The sequence below is a fragment of the Microcebus murinus genome, chromosome 14, assembly GCF_040939455.1.
Source record: "Microcebus murinus isolate Inina chromosome 14, M.murinus_Inina_mat1.0, whole genome shotgun sequence".
NCBI lineage: Eukaryota > Metazoa > Chordata > Mammalia > Primates > Cheirogaleidae > Microcebus > Microcebus murinus.
In genome coordinates, this window is record NC_134117.1 from 52,171,253 (window position 1) to 52,184,661 (window position 13,409).

The window sequence follows — 13,409 nt, forward strand, 5'->3', positions numbered from 1 at the left end:
AAGACCCCATATAGCAAAATCAATCCTAGGTAACAAAAACAAAATAGGAGGTATCAATTTACCAGACTTCAAACTATACTACAAACCTATAGTCATTAAAACAGCTTGGGACTGGCACAAGAACAGGGACATTGACCAGTGGAACAGAACAAAGAACCCAGATATAAAACCATCCTCATATAGCCATCTAATCTTTGACAAAGCAGACAAAAACATACACTGGGGAAAAGAATCCTTATTCAATAAATGGTGCTGGGAAAACTGGATAGCCACATGTAGAAGAAGACCCACACCTTTCACCTCTCACAAATATCAACCCACTCTGGGTAACAGACTTGAACCTTAGGTGTGAAACTATTAGAATGCTAGAGGAAAATGTTGGAAATACTCTTCTAGACATTGGCTTAGGAAAAGAATTTATGAAGAAGACTCCAAAGGCAATCACAACAGCAACAAAAATAAACAAATGGGACCTGATCAAATTAAAAAGCTTCTGCACAGCCAAAGAAACTGTCAAGAGAGCAAAGAGACAACCCACAGAATGGGAGAAAATTTTTGCAAGCTACACATCTGATAAAGGGCTGATAACTAGAATCTATTTAGAACTCAGGAAAATCAGCAAGAAAAAAATCAAACAACCCTATCAAAAATGGGCAAAGGACATGAACAGAAACTTCTCACAAGAAGACAGAATAATGGCCAACAAACATATGAAAAAATGCTCAACATCTCTAATCATCAGGGAAATGCAAATCAAAACTGCAATGAGATATCACTTAACTCCAGTGAGAATGGCCTTTATCAAAAAGTCTCCAAACAACAAATGCTGGCGTGGTTGCGGAGAGAGAGGAACACTCCTACACTGCTGGTGGGACTGCAAAGTAGTTCAACCTCTGTGGAAAGCAATATGGAGATACCTCAAAGCGATACAAGTAGATCTATCATTTGATCCAGCAATTCCACTACTGGGCATCTACCCAAAAGATCAAAAGTCACTTTATGAAAAAGACACCTGCACTCGAATGTTTATAGCAGCATAATTCACAATTGCAAAGCTGTGGAAACAACCCAAGTGCCCATCAATTCATGAGTGGATTAATAAAATGTGGTAAATGTATACCATGGAATATTACTCAGCTTTAAGAAACAATGGTGATATAGCACCTGTTGTATATTCCTGGATACAGCTGGAACCCATTCTACTAAGTGAAGTATCTCAAGAATGGAAAAACCAGCACCACATGTACTCACCAGCAAATTGGTATTAACAAATCAACACCTAAGTGGACATATAAGAGTAACATTTATCAGGTGTCTGGAGGGTGGGACGGGGAGGAGGGGATGGGTATATACAACCACAATGAGTAAGATGTGCAACATTTGGGGGATGGACACGCTTGAAGCTCTTACTCGAGGGGGGAGGGGGGCATGGGCAATATAAGTAACCTTAACACTTGTACCCCCATAATACGCTAAAATAAAAAACAAAACAAAACAAAAAAACCCCAAAAACCCAAAAGCTAGTTCTTTGAAAACATTGATAAGATTGACAAACCTCTAGCAAAAGTGAAAGACCAGAGAGAAGACACAAATACAAACATCAGGAATGAAATAGGGATGTCACTGCAGACCTTGCAGCCTAGCTGCCCTGTAGCCACGTGGTTCATTCTTGACAACTGAATGTGAGGGAAGTTGTGTATGCTACATCTACAATACTTTAAAGTAAATCACTAGCCCTCCATTTCTTCCTTCCTGCCTTTCCATGGGCTGCGCATGTCAAAGAAGTTGGCAAGCCAGTTTTGACGATGCAGATAAGAGCAGCATTCTAGGGTGCCGGGAAGCAATGAGGTAGGAGGAGCAGGAAGGAGGCAGAGGTTGATCATTCACTCCTTCCAGGTGGCGCCTTTGCCAGAGCGTATTTCTGGCCCCAGCTCAAAGGCACCTCCTCCAGGAAGCCTGCTGCAGTTAGCTGTACCTGCCCTGTTCAAGCCTTATCTTCCCCACCAGACTTAGAGCTCCTTGAGGGCTGGGTTGGGCCCTACTCGAGGGACATGCACGAAGCTGGCTCAGCAAAGTCACACTCGTGCTCTGAGCCTGTGCTCGCCTTTTCTCCCAGGCCAGGGCACCTCCACCTCCTTGGGTTTCCCTCCGTGGGCTTCGCTTGCCTTTCCTCCCGTTCTCCCTCCTCCTTTGTCTTCTTCTTCTCCCCCACTTTTCTTCGCCTCCCCATCCTCTCTCCTGCATCCGCGACCCCTGCCCTCCGGTCTCCCGCCCCCTTTCTCCGCCAGCCGCTGCCCTGCACGGCGCGCGCCCCGGCCGGCAGCTGCAGTGCCCCGGGACGCCTGCAGAGGGGGCCGCTGCGCCGCGCTCGGCCGCGCCCCTCCGGCGCGCGCTTCCTGTGAGGTCAGGTGGGAGGAAGCGGCCCCGCAGCCGCCGCGACTGGACGCCGCCGAGGCCGCGAGCCGCGCCTGCAGGTGGGTGACCCGGCCCCGAGGGCGCGCATCCCTCGCCGGCCCGCGAGCCCGGACTCGAGCCGGCGTGAGGCTCGGCGGCCGGGGCGCGGCGGCCCGGGCAGCGCCCCTGCGCGGCCCCCACCCGTGGCGTCAGGTGCTCCGAGGGCCGGCGCCTGTGGCCCACCTGGCGGGGGCGGATGACGAAGCACAAAGAGACTGCGGACGACCGCGACCCGCTTGGTCTGCTCCGGGGCCAGCAGGCTTCAGCAAGGGGACCCGCCTGTTGTCCCAGGCCCCAGGTCACGGGCGAGAGGACAGCGGCTCTTAACCCTTTGGGGCATGTGTATCGCGGGGGCTTTGGAGAATTTAGATGGAAACTGTGGCTCCTCTCCTGAGAGCAGATGGCCTTTACTCAGGCCCTGGGAGAGGTTGGAAGGACCCCCAGCCGGGGGCCCCCGGGGTCCGCGCAGTGGAGCCTTCCCAGAGCCACGCAGCCTCCCCGTCCGTGTTTGGGAAAGGCTGGGCGCCGCCCTCCTGTTAGCAAAGGCTGGACTGGTGTTACCCGGGCGGGGAGGGACAGGTGAGGGCGTGCCCTCTGCTGCAAAGGTCTGCTCTTCTGAGCACCCAGGGCCTGCCTGGGCCAGTGTGGTCTGCTGCCAGGCGGCGGATCTAAAGTAACCCTAAGGGGCCCGGATCTCCAGGGCGTGTTCCTGGAGGGAGAAGGCCTAGGCCCTTGGCATTTATCCCCTGGGAAAACAGCACACTGCACCCATTTTATAACGAAAGGGAAATTGAGCCATACCCGGGACCCCTGGTTTAGTACCCAGAGGGGCCCTAGAGCTAGAGTTCCTGGCTTCCCGTTCTTTCTCTGCTGCCCATAGATGTATGATCCCTGGAAAACCACTTACAGCTCTCTGTGCCTCAACCTGCACAACAGCTGTGAGCGCTGGGACCTTCCTTCCTCAGAAGGGTGTATTGGGGCTTAAGTGAGGTGCGCCTCAGTGGCTTTCCACGGTCCATAGCAAGGACTCTAGGCCCAGTTGTCCTACCACTAGTGGTCAGTAATAAAATTTCCTTTTCCAAGGATCCTTTTTGATAGCTTTCCTAGTGGACTCAATGTCTGAAGGATTTTTTTTTCCTGGCAAACAACTTGCGTTTATTTCTCCCGTTTTTATTAATCAGGCACAGCATCCGCTCAGCGTGGGTCGCCTGTGTGAGCACCACTGAAAGCAAGCATCCCTCAATTCCTGGTAAATTTTTTCCTTCAAGGTTTTTGAGGTTAGGGAAAGAATCACCCTCAGGCCTTCATGACCTTGGTCATAGATCACTAAGAGTGAAGAATGAGGGAGTGGGGGACTTCCGTGTCACGTGTCTTCCTTTGGGTCGTTCCCTCCCCCCCCAATGCATTGCAGGTGCAGCCCACAGGTGCCCACAGCTCCTGGGAAGATGGTGAGGATCTTGGCCAATGGGGAAATCGTGCAGGATGATGACCCCCGAGTGAGGACCACTGCGGCACCAAGGGGTAGCACTCCTCGACAGGTGGGTACCCATCCCTGTGGTGGTGACAGCTGGCCTCTGCTGTACTGATTGCTCCTCGCTCCCAGAAGTCTCTCTTGCTGGTGGTCATTAACCTTTGCTGGCCTGAAGCCCCCTTTGCAGAGAGCTGGGGAGCACAGTGGATTATTGCCCAGCCCCTGTCCCCCGGTGATCCCTCTGCTGGGGAAGGGGCAGCCTCCCCAGACTTCATGCCCACGAGCTCATGCTCCTTTAACCTGGTTAGAAACCCCACTGCAGCTAGCATGTTTCTTTTAAGAGTCTGTTGGGCGAGAGAGGAGCTGGAGGGGAATGGAGGAGGTGAGCACAGAATCACCATTTTAAAGAAAGGAGTGATGGGTGTTAAAAATGCCTGCCCCAGAGCCATGCCTGCTGTCCAGCCTGCCTCAGCTACCTGCTCTCTTCTCTGTCCTGGGCACCTTCTCCCCTGGGCGTGACGTGGGGAATACAGACTGGCATTTTCTGTGCTCTGAGAGCTTGTGACTCGGTTGTTGGGATTCTTATGGGTGGCATCCTGGGATTGCTGAAGAAGGAGGGTGTGGCCCAGGATGGCTGTAGGGGAGGGCGGGGCCCAGCTTAGAGGGGTTGTCTCCCGGCTGGCACCTCAACTCCAGGGAAGCGGTCTCTGGATTCATTCGTCTCTCTCTGTCTTCACCTTCCAGAGCTTTCTCAACAGGGGCCATGGTGCCCCCACAGGGGGTCCTGGACCCCGTCAGCAGCAGGCAGGTATCAGGCTGGGTGCTGCTCAGTCCCCCTTCAATGACCTCAACCGGCAGCTGGTGAACATGGGCTTCCCGCAGTGGCATCTTGGCAACCATGCTGTGGAGCCAGTGACCTCCATCCTGCTCCTCTTCCTGCTCATGATGCTCGGCGTCCGTGGCCTCCTTTTGGTGGGCCTGGTCTACCTGGTGTCCCACCTGAGTCAGCGGTGACCTCTGGGGGTTGATTGATGGGGGCGGGTGTGTCGAGAGGGACTTACTGGGTCTTGGCGTGAGAACAGAAGGGATCTAGTGGTGCCATGAAGGTGTGATCAGAGAAGGGACACAGGTGTGTGTTTCCCCCTTGTGTTAAGCATGAGGCAGAGGGAGGCTCCAGTCCAGCATTCCCAAAGTATGGGGTGGATGATATGATGGTTCCCTTGAGATGTTTTTAGGTGGCATAGGGCCTGCATTAAGTGGCACAAAATGAGAGCAAGAAAGGGATTCCTTTTCCAATTCTCTTTCAGTCCTTTTATGGCAAGAAGAAAGTCTCAGCTTGGTGCCAATACGTTCTAATGCCTCTGGAAGGCGTGCTGACTTCTCCTCTTCCTAGGGAGCAAGATGTGGGCTTAGGGCAGGGGAGAAGTTTCCAGACTTTTATAGCACTGTTTTGTTTTAATGATATATTTTTATTGGCTACCTATTGTTTAGGACAAGTGGTACTGGCATTCAATTTATTGTGACATTTTCAATAAATAGATTTAAGTAAAAATGAGTCCTTGTGAAGAAATCCATAAATAACCAATCATACAGCTACGTGCAGATCTGGAAGACATAGTGAAGGTAGTTTGGGAGTGATTGAGTTTGGGGAACAGGCAGCAGCGGGCATTTGACCTCGGAGGGTGGTTTGTAAGATTTTCTCCATAGGGTCCCAGGGAGGGGAGGTCCAGGTAACTTCTGGGCTTGGACCCCTGAGCTGGTGCGTGGATGACTTCTCAGCTCTCTCTGAGTTGCTGGACTTGAAGGTCAGCTTTGTGGGGTGGGGGTCCTCTGGCCAGAAAGGCAGGTGAGGCTGTAGGGTCTGGAGAGCCAGGGTACAGGCGTGAGACTTCCCTTGCTCAGCCTCCTGAGGCCTCATCAGCCCTGGCTGCAGCTCGCGTCCTTAGAAAGCAGTGCGCGTGGGTGGAGGATGCCCTGCTTTCGTGACTGGAGGCCTGGCGTTCTGGCTCTCGAGTCCTGGGTCTGCGTGGGGGGCTGCCAGGGGGAGGTGTTGGGTGGTTGAGGTTCTGGGCCCACAGGGGGATGAGGCCTATTTATAGGTCCGAGAGAAGCAGGGTGAGTGTGAGGACTTTGCTGGCCCCGGCACCAGATTTCTCACTCTCTTCTCAGGATCCTCCGGGTTTGGTTGTTTTGGGGGAGGAAGGCACATTCTGGAGTTGCCAGGGCTGGGGGACAGAGGGGGAGACAGAGGGTGGGGGGTCCCATCCCTGCTGAGAGCTGCTGCACTGCCCAGAGCAGAACCTTCTCCCGAAGGCTCCTGTGTCCGCTGCCCTCGAGGGGCCGGCGGCCGTTATCACACACCTTCCTGGGGAGCGCTGTGGCATTGGAACAGGGCTCCTTTCCCGAAGACTGTTTTCTGTGGCTTTACTTCCCCGGCAGTTGGAACACATGTTCCCTTTATGATGGGCATAGAGAACAAGAGGGTGCTGGGCGGCTGGGGGTGTGGGGTCTGGCTCACAGCATCTGTGCTGGGGCCTGGTGAGGAGAGGCCGGTGCCTGTTCCTGTGGCATCTCCTCTGGCCTGGCACATCTGCCCACCTGCTCCCCGGTCCCAAGCACCAGGGCAGGGCTCTAGCCCGCCAGCCACAGGGAAGTTCCTGCCCCACATCTCCTCGAACTCCCTTCTCCCCTCAGCTTGTCTCTTGGGGCTGGGTTTTCCCTTTCATTTCCCCTTTCAAAGGTGTGGGACTCTCTGAAGAAGTCAGTTGAAAGTGGACCCCCCAGTGTATAAGATACCGCTTCCCTCCTGTTTCAATGCCCTTGGCGGGGCTCTCGCCTGCGCTGAGGACTCCCGGGCGCGGACACCTTCTGCACAGCAGAGCCTCGTGGCTCTGGTGGCCAGATGCAGAGCCTGTGGCTTTCCGAGTGAGCCACGCTGCCATGGCCTAGTTGGTGTCCTGATTGGAAGCTCACTGAGGGGGGTGGGCTTTTCCTCCTTTGCCCGCATCCCGCCCCACCACCCACTGTGTGACAGGAGCCCCCAGACTGGGCCGCCTTGCTGGTTCTAATCCCACCCAAGAGGGCAGATTTTAAGGGAGGTTTCTGCTAATCTCCAGGGCTAATCCTTGGAGCCCTGTGTCTGCATGTCAGGGTGGATTTGCAGCCCACCTGCCTGGGGAGAGCTGCCCTCACTCCCACCCATGTGAGCCCCAGCTCAGGTCTCTGTGGGGCTGCAAAGGAGAGTACCCCCTCCACGGGGTGGCTTTGATTCCCTGGCTGGTGCCACCTGGTGAATGGAGCTTCTGGGATCCTACTTGTGTCTGTTCCTGCTGGATTTCTCAGCCCAGCCAGCCTCCTGGGCCCGCCCTTCCACAAGTTCCAAGCCCCTGGCTCGTAAGCCCTACCTCTCCCCACCCTGCAGCTGTCCCTGGAGGTGGGGGCCACACTTCCTGCTCCTCAGAGGGAGTCACCAAGCCTGAGATCAGGTAAGACAGAATCAGTTCCCCCAGGAGCCCTCTCCTGGCTCCTTCCTGGGACTGGGGCCTTTGGCACAGGCAAGGAGTCAGGCTCCTTCAATGGGGACGGTAGCTGTAAGTCTGAGGGCAGGCCCGGGGACAGTGGTCAGAGCCCCTGCCCACTTGGATGCCTGGAACTGAGGATGGGAGGAAAGCCGCCCCCTGCCCTGTGGCTAACTGGGCAGCAGAGGAAACCTGTTCGCATTCCCAGCTCTGCTCTTCGTGGGCCCATGACTTTGGACGGTTCACTTAACCTTGGTTTCCTCATCACTAAGCCAGGATGATGATCCAGGCCCTGCCTGCCTCTCAGAACCTCTCAGGGGCTCGCCCGAGGCATGATGGGTGAGAGACAGAGGCGTGGGAAAAGGGACCAGCGTCCAGGCTGCCTCTGCACACGCCGCACCTTGGCCTGGACCAGGGGCCTCAGCCCCAGAGTGGCCACCGTGTCCCAGGCACCCAGGAGCGCTGGCTGGGCTGGTGCTGGGCTTTTAAGAGCAATGTTGGCCCCTCCCCAGCTGTCAGGAGAGAGACGCAGCTGCTTCCCTGTGGCCCTGGACAGTGAGGGTCGCTCTGGTCTCCAGTGTCAGGACCGGATGGTGTTTGTTGAGAGCAAGTGGGGTGCCCGGCCCTGTGCTAAGCACTTTATGCCATTTAACTGTCACCAGAAATTTGTGACACAGGTACTGTCACTGTCATCTTTATTTCACTGCTGAGGACACTGCAAAGGGTTTAAAACTTGCCCCAGGTCCCAGAACGAATTGAGGTGGAGCTAGGATTCAGAGGGGCCCACAGCTACGCTGTTCGCCACTCCTCTAGTCACCCCCATCAGAATCTCCGAGAAACCTGTTACAGATACAGATCGCCAGGCCTCACGACCTGCTGGGACTCAGCAGGACCAGCCTGCGCCACTGTCAGACCAGCTCTATGGGGGCAGAGGACACAGAGGTGGGTGTGAGGGTGTCGGGCCACAGTCACTGAGTGGGGGCACGGCTCTCTCCTCTGCATGCCCAAATGCATGGTATTTTTATAGTGTGTGGACACAAGGGGGAATCCAGTGATCTCTCGAGAGGTCCCTGCAGGGCTGGTGGGGAAAACTAGATGGAGAGACCCTGCAGCTCCCCAGCAGGGCACGACGAGGCCAAGCACGCTTACCCCTCCGCGTGCCGCTACCCAGGGCTTGGAGGAGCAGCACAAAGGACAGAAAGTTCAAGAAGCAGAAAGAGTGACAGCTCCAGTGGCATCACAGAGGGGTGTGTGGGGGGGTGTGTGTTTCTCTGATCCTCTGGTTTGTGGGTTGAGGGGAGCTGGAACACTACGGCTTCAGGGACCCAGAACTTGGAAGGGGAAATTTGAAGCTGCTCAAGTTGAAACCTGAGGCCAGCTGCCTCACGTGGCCAGGCAGGGGGAGCACTGGGCTGGGAGCAGGGCCGGTCTGCACCCCCTGGGGGCGAGGGCTTGCTGGAGGCCCTATGCCAGGTCCCCACTCCCAGCTCCATCTCTGTTAGCCAGCAGCCAGCCGTGGTACAGCCTGTCATCTCCCTGTGCCCCTGTGTCCTTGTCCGCACCTCCTGGGGCAGGGGCTCAGGTACATTCATTCGTGGGATGCACATAGCCCAGTTAGCACTTGATGGCACCAAGTTAGCACTTGATGTTACCATGTCACAGAGCAATAGTATTAGGGTTTACTTAACATTTTTCTTTATAGCATTTACGTTTCATTCAAATTTATTTTTAAAAGGAGGCCTCACATTGCTATTATAAGTGAAAAGCCAGCATTACTTGGCACTTGTGGGTATTTATACAAGTAAATCCAGTGCACAGACAATAACATCGTTCCATTTTAGCTAGCTGCTGTGGTTGTCCAAGGCTTCAAGCCCTCTGCCTGCTTTCTTTGTTAATGAGTCGGTTTGCGTGGGTTTGGAGCGGTGTTAAAGACAGACTCGCACCACCTGGAGACATTGACCCTGATGGACTGGGAAGACTGAAGAGAAATGACTGAGAATGACATTCTCAGCACACGATTCCGTGCCGTGTCTGTTAATTGTTCACAGTTGTCTTATGCGTCACCCAAGTCATTTCACACCCTGTGGGAAACGTGGTATGACCTTGGGAAAGCTATTTTTAAAAATTCAGTGTTTGTGAGGTAATGCATTCACATGGTCCAAAGACCAAACAATAAACAAATGCAGAGAAAGTTCTCCCTCCCCGCCCTGTCCCCATCAGCCCTCCACCCTGTAGCTACTGTCCTTAGTGTCCTTTAAATCTTTGCAGAACGTAGTTATGCAAACATGAGCAAATGTGAACGTATATGTATATTTTCTTATTTTTATACAAACAGTGGATAATGAGACACATTTTCTGCCCCTTGCATTTTTCACTTAGCCATGTATCCTGGACACATGTCATATGTCCGTGAAGAGTGTCCTCGCTCTGTAATCTTCTGGTGTTTGAGCTGTTGATATCTCTTGGCCTCAGCAGGGTCGACTGCACCATCGCAGCTTGGGCCGTTGGCACCCAGGGGCCCTGCAGCTCTGACCCTGTCACTCTACGGAGCTTTTATCTGAATCATGGGAATCCTGACAGGAGTGTCTCCCTTTTTCTAGGGCCTGAGAGAGGAAGTCACAACCTGATTGATTTTCTCAGTCCCCTTTGCGGTCAGATAGGGTGTGATTTCTGCCCTCACCTGGCTCCTCGAAGGAGGAGTGGTGGCCGCTCACCTGACGGCTGCCTTCTGAGTCACGCCGCACAAGTCCCCAAGGTGGGGAGCAACCCTCTTCCAGCCTCCTTCATTCTGGAAAAAACAACGGGGCTGAGCCAGATTTCTGTGAAGGCCCCTTTCAGCTCTGAAATCGGACACTACCTGCCGCTGGTGGCCTTGCCCATAGCAGGTGCTTGATGGACTTTGCTGCCACCTGGCTTGGCATTCCCGGCATCACTCCTCCGCTTCCTCTGCCACCCCGTTTTTTGATGAACATGCAGATTAAGGAGATAAAGGGAAGCCATGCAAAGTGATTTAGGCCCAGGCTTTCTTTAGCTCTGAACTGGATAATGAACTCTTGGTCCCTGTCTGCACAGAGCTGGGAGAGCCCAGCCATCTTTGTGTGGGGACCTGCCGAGTTACGAACGTTGTCCCATGGCGCCACCTTGTGGAATGTCTGGTGGGAGCACGACCTCCCTGCTGTCTGACCTTATATTGTGGTGAGATTCCAGGTGGAGAGCATGCACAAATCCGTTGCAATTTCCTACGTACTGTGGTCTTGGCCTGGGCTAAGCCCTATGCCAGGAGTGCTCCTAAGCCTTATCTCATTGCATCCTTTCCCAAACAAACAAAAATATAGACGTCTTTCTCTTCACCCAGGTGGTGAACGAGGCTCAGAGAGACTAAGGTAATCTGTACGTGGTCCCACAGTTGGTAGGCGGCAGACCTGGCCTGCCTCTCCCGCCTCTGGCTCACTGCGAATGTGGGAGCCCGAGCACTGGCCCCCAGGAGGAGGAGCTGTCACCACGGTCCCTGGGGCCCAGTCTTGAACCAGACCTTCTAGTATTCGAGCTTTCAGTGTAGGAGACGGAATGAGAAGGTTCAGACTTGGGTATTTTCTAGCCCAGGGTTGCTGTCGGCAGGTTAGGTGACCCCGGGGCAGGGACTTGCTTGCTTTCTAAGGCTGTGCTCTCTCTAGGCGGGGCTGGCTGCATCCAGCAGTGCCCGCCAGCACCTTACACTTGCCTGTCCTCGCCCCGGGCCCAGTGCTTTCCCCTGACGAATGTGACACTGGTGACAGGGCTGTCCTTCATGACACAGGGTCCATTGTAGCACTTCTCTCTTTCATCAGAGGCAGGAGCACTCGAGTCAGAGGGATCTGCCACTTGCTAGTTGTGTGCCTTTGGGCAAGTTACTTACTGTGTTCCTCCATCTGTGAAATGGGGACAGTGTGTCATCTAGGGCGGAGGTGAGGTACAAATGAAATATATGTATGAAGTACCTGGGGAGGTAGCTGCATTCCACAGACGAGAGTTGGTAACAGGTCACGTGTCCTGTGGTGCTCGTTAGTGAAAATCGGCTGCCCCAAGTCAAGACTATTTTAAAATGCAAGTTGCTTTTGAAATTCTGGGAAAAAAATTGGAAAAGTTTCCAATATGGCTGCTCATCAGTAGAATGCAGTTCAGAAACGTACGTCTGGGGCCTTGGCCTGGGCGAGAGCCCTGAGCAGTCTACGAGACGGCGGTTTTATTGCAGCTTTGAGCTCAGCGAACTCTGAGAAGCCGCCTCTTCTGATGAAGTGGCTGAACTCTGGACACCGCCAGCGGGAACGCACGGGACGACCACGAGCACCTTGGACGAGGTGTTCCTTTTCCTGCGACCGTGGTTCCTCTGCACAACCCATTCACCCGGCAGCTTGAAAACATGGTGCACGGCAGGTTCCAACCCCAGAGCCACGGTCTGCCTTGCTCTAGGCAGGAGCTGCTCTCTCCCTGGGGAGCAGGGTTTGTGGCTCCCGCCCTCCACACGCCAGGCTGAGTTTCCCAGCGCAGGGATCATACTTGGTTCTTTTTTTTGTGTTCCCAGCCCCCGACAGAGGGCCTGGCTCCTAGTCAAAGCTTAGGGATTGTTCAGGGAGTTGCGTGAGAAGGCTCGAGGCACCGGCCCAACTGAAGGGAGGAGGGGACCCGGAGAGCAGGGCTCACCCTTCCTGCCTGGGCCAGGTGGATCCTGGTTACTTGCGGGTCACCTGCACACTCAGGGCCTTTATTCTGCAGTTATAAATGCAGGCAGTTCTACCCTCCTGCACGTGGGGGAGAAGAGGAGGGAGGGAAGAAAGGAAGGGAGGAGGGAGGAATGAAAGAACCTGGGTCAACAGTGTAAATGCAGTCCGGAGCCAGGGGTCAGGGGTCCCTGGGACATCTGCCTGCATCCCCATGTCTCTCTTAAATGAAGCAGCAACCTTCCCGTGATGTCCACCAACTGAGAACACCCCTGTTCCCCATCCCCCTGAGCTCCCCCCGCTCCGGGAGCTGGGGGATCCTATCTCAGGGCTGTAGTCTCTGTGCTCTCCTGTCCCTTTTCTGCTGTGATTCTCCTTGGAGTTGGGTCACAGGCCAGGCCCAGCCCAGAATCCAGAGGGCGCAGTGCCCCTGGGACACACAGGTGTTGTGGAAGTGATGCGTTGTGGCCTCCCAGCTCAGGAAGCGACTGCAGCATGGCCCTCTGCGTGCACGTGTTAGCTTCTTGTTTCCTCCACTGTATTCCCAGGGGAGTTAGACTCTTGCCCTTTGCGTCTAAGCCCTTGAGAAACCAGGGCCTGTTCTACTTGGGCTCTGACTACCAGTGACTCAGTTATGTAGGTTGGAACTCAAATGCCCTTGGGGACCAGGCAGGGGACTGAGAGAACGATGTGAAACAGCTGGGCACCCTGCGACAGGGAGAAGTGTGGCCCGTGGAGAACTGAGCAGGGCTTAGGCTCCTAAAGGTGTCAAGACGCTACACAGCGCCATGCAGATCAGGGCCAGTGGGGGCCACAGGCTCCTCCTAGCTCATGGTAGGCTCTGGAGTCTGTGTCCTCCCCCCAGTAGCTGTGTGGCCTCAGGAAATTTAGTCCCCCTTTCCCCAAGCCTCAGTTTCTCTTTCTAAATGGAAAAAATAACACCCCCTCCTGGGGTTGATGTGCAGAGAAAAGTGAAGTTATATATTCCTTAAATATTGCATAAAATATTCTTGATATAGCACTTCTATTTGTTTCCTAGACTGTGTAAAAAATTACCTAAAACTTAGCAGCTTTGAAAAGCACGCATTTGGTATCTTGCAGTTTCTGGCTAAGTGAGGCTACAAACAGGGTCAGTTGGGGCTGGGTCCACTTCTAGGTTCCCTAAGTTGCTTAACTGGCAGAATTCACTGTCCTGCAGGTGGCGGATGCATGGCAGCTTGTTTCTTAAAAGCCAGCAATGGAGAGAGACTGTAGAGTGATTCCGCCCTC

General features: G+C 54.3%; 1 protein-coding gene across 3 annotated transcripts; it reads left to right on the top strand.

Annotated features, from left to right (window-relative positions):
- Positions 1-2,365: 2,365 nt before the first annotated feature.
- FAM241B (family with sequence similarity 241 member B) lies at positions 2,366-5,477 on the top strand. 3 transcript variants are annotated; one of them, XM_012762645.3, is made up of 4 exons: positions 2,371-2,474; positions 3,636-3,703; positions 3,866-3,992; positions 4,670-5,477. In XM_012762645.3, the coding sequence occupies exons 3-4, from the start codon at positions 3,900-3,902 to the stop codon at positions 4,937-4,939; spliced, it is 363 nt and encodes a 120-aa protein (XP_012618099.1). In that variant the 5' UTR covers positions 2,371-2,474; positions 3,636-3,703; positions 3,866-3,899; the 3' UTR covers positions 4,940-5,477. The 3 variants fall into 3 exon arrangements, with proteins under 3 accessions (XP_012618100.1, XP_012618099.1, XP_075866180.1); XM_076010065.1 differs by lacking the exon at positions 2,371-2,474 and adding an exon at positions 2,492-2,752; XM_012762646.2 differs by lacking the exon at positions 3,636-3,703 and having other exon boundaries at positions 2,366-2,474.
- The last annotated feature ends 7,932 nt before the right edge of the window (positions 5,478-13,409 follow it).

Excerpts from the sequence above, each read along its gene's own strand:
- FAM241B (XM_012762646.2), top strand. The coding sequence starts at position 3,900 with ATGGTGAGGATCTTGGCCAATGGGGAAATCGTGCAGGATGATGACCCC. Across the intron at positions 3,993-4,669 it reads GGGGTAGCACTCCTCGACAG|AGCTTTCTCAACAGGGGCCA; the intron begins GTGGGTACCCAT and ends TTCACCTTCCAG.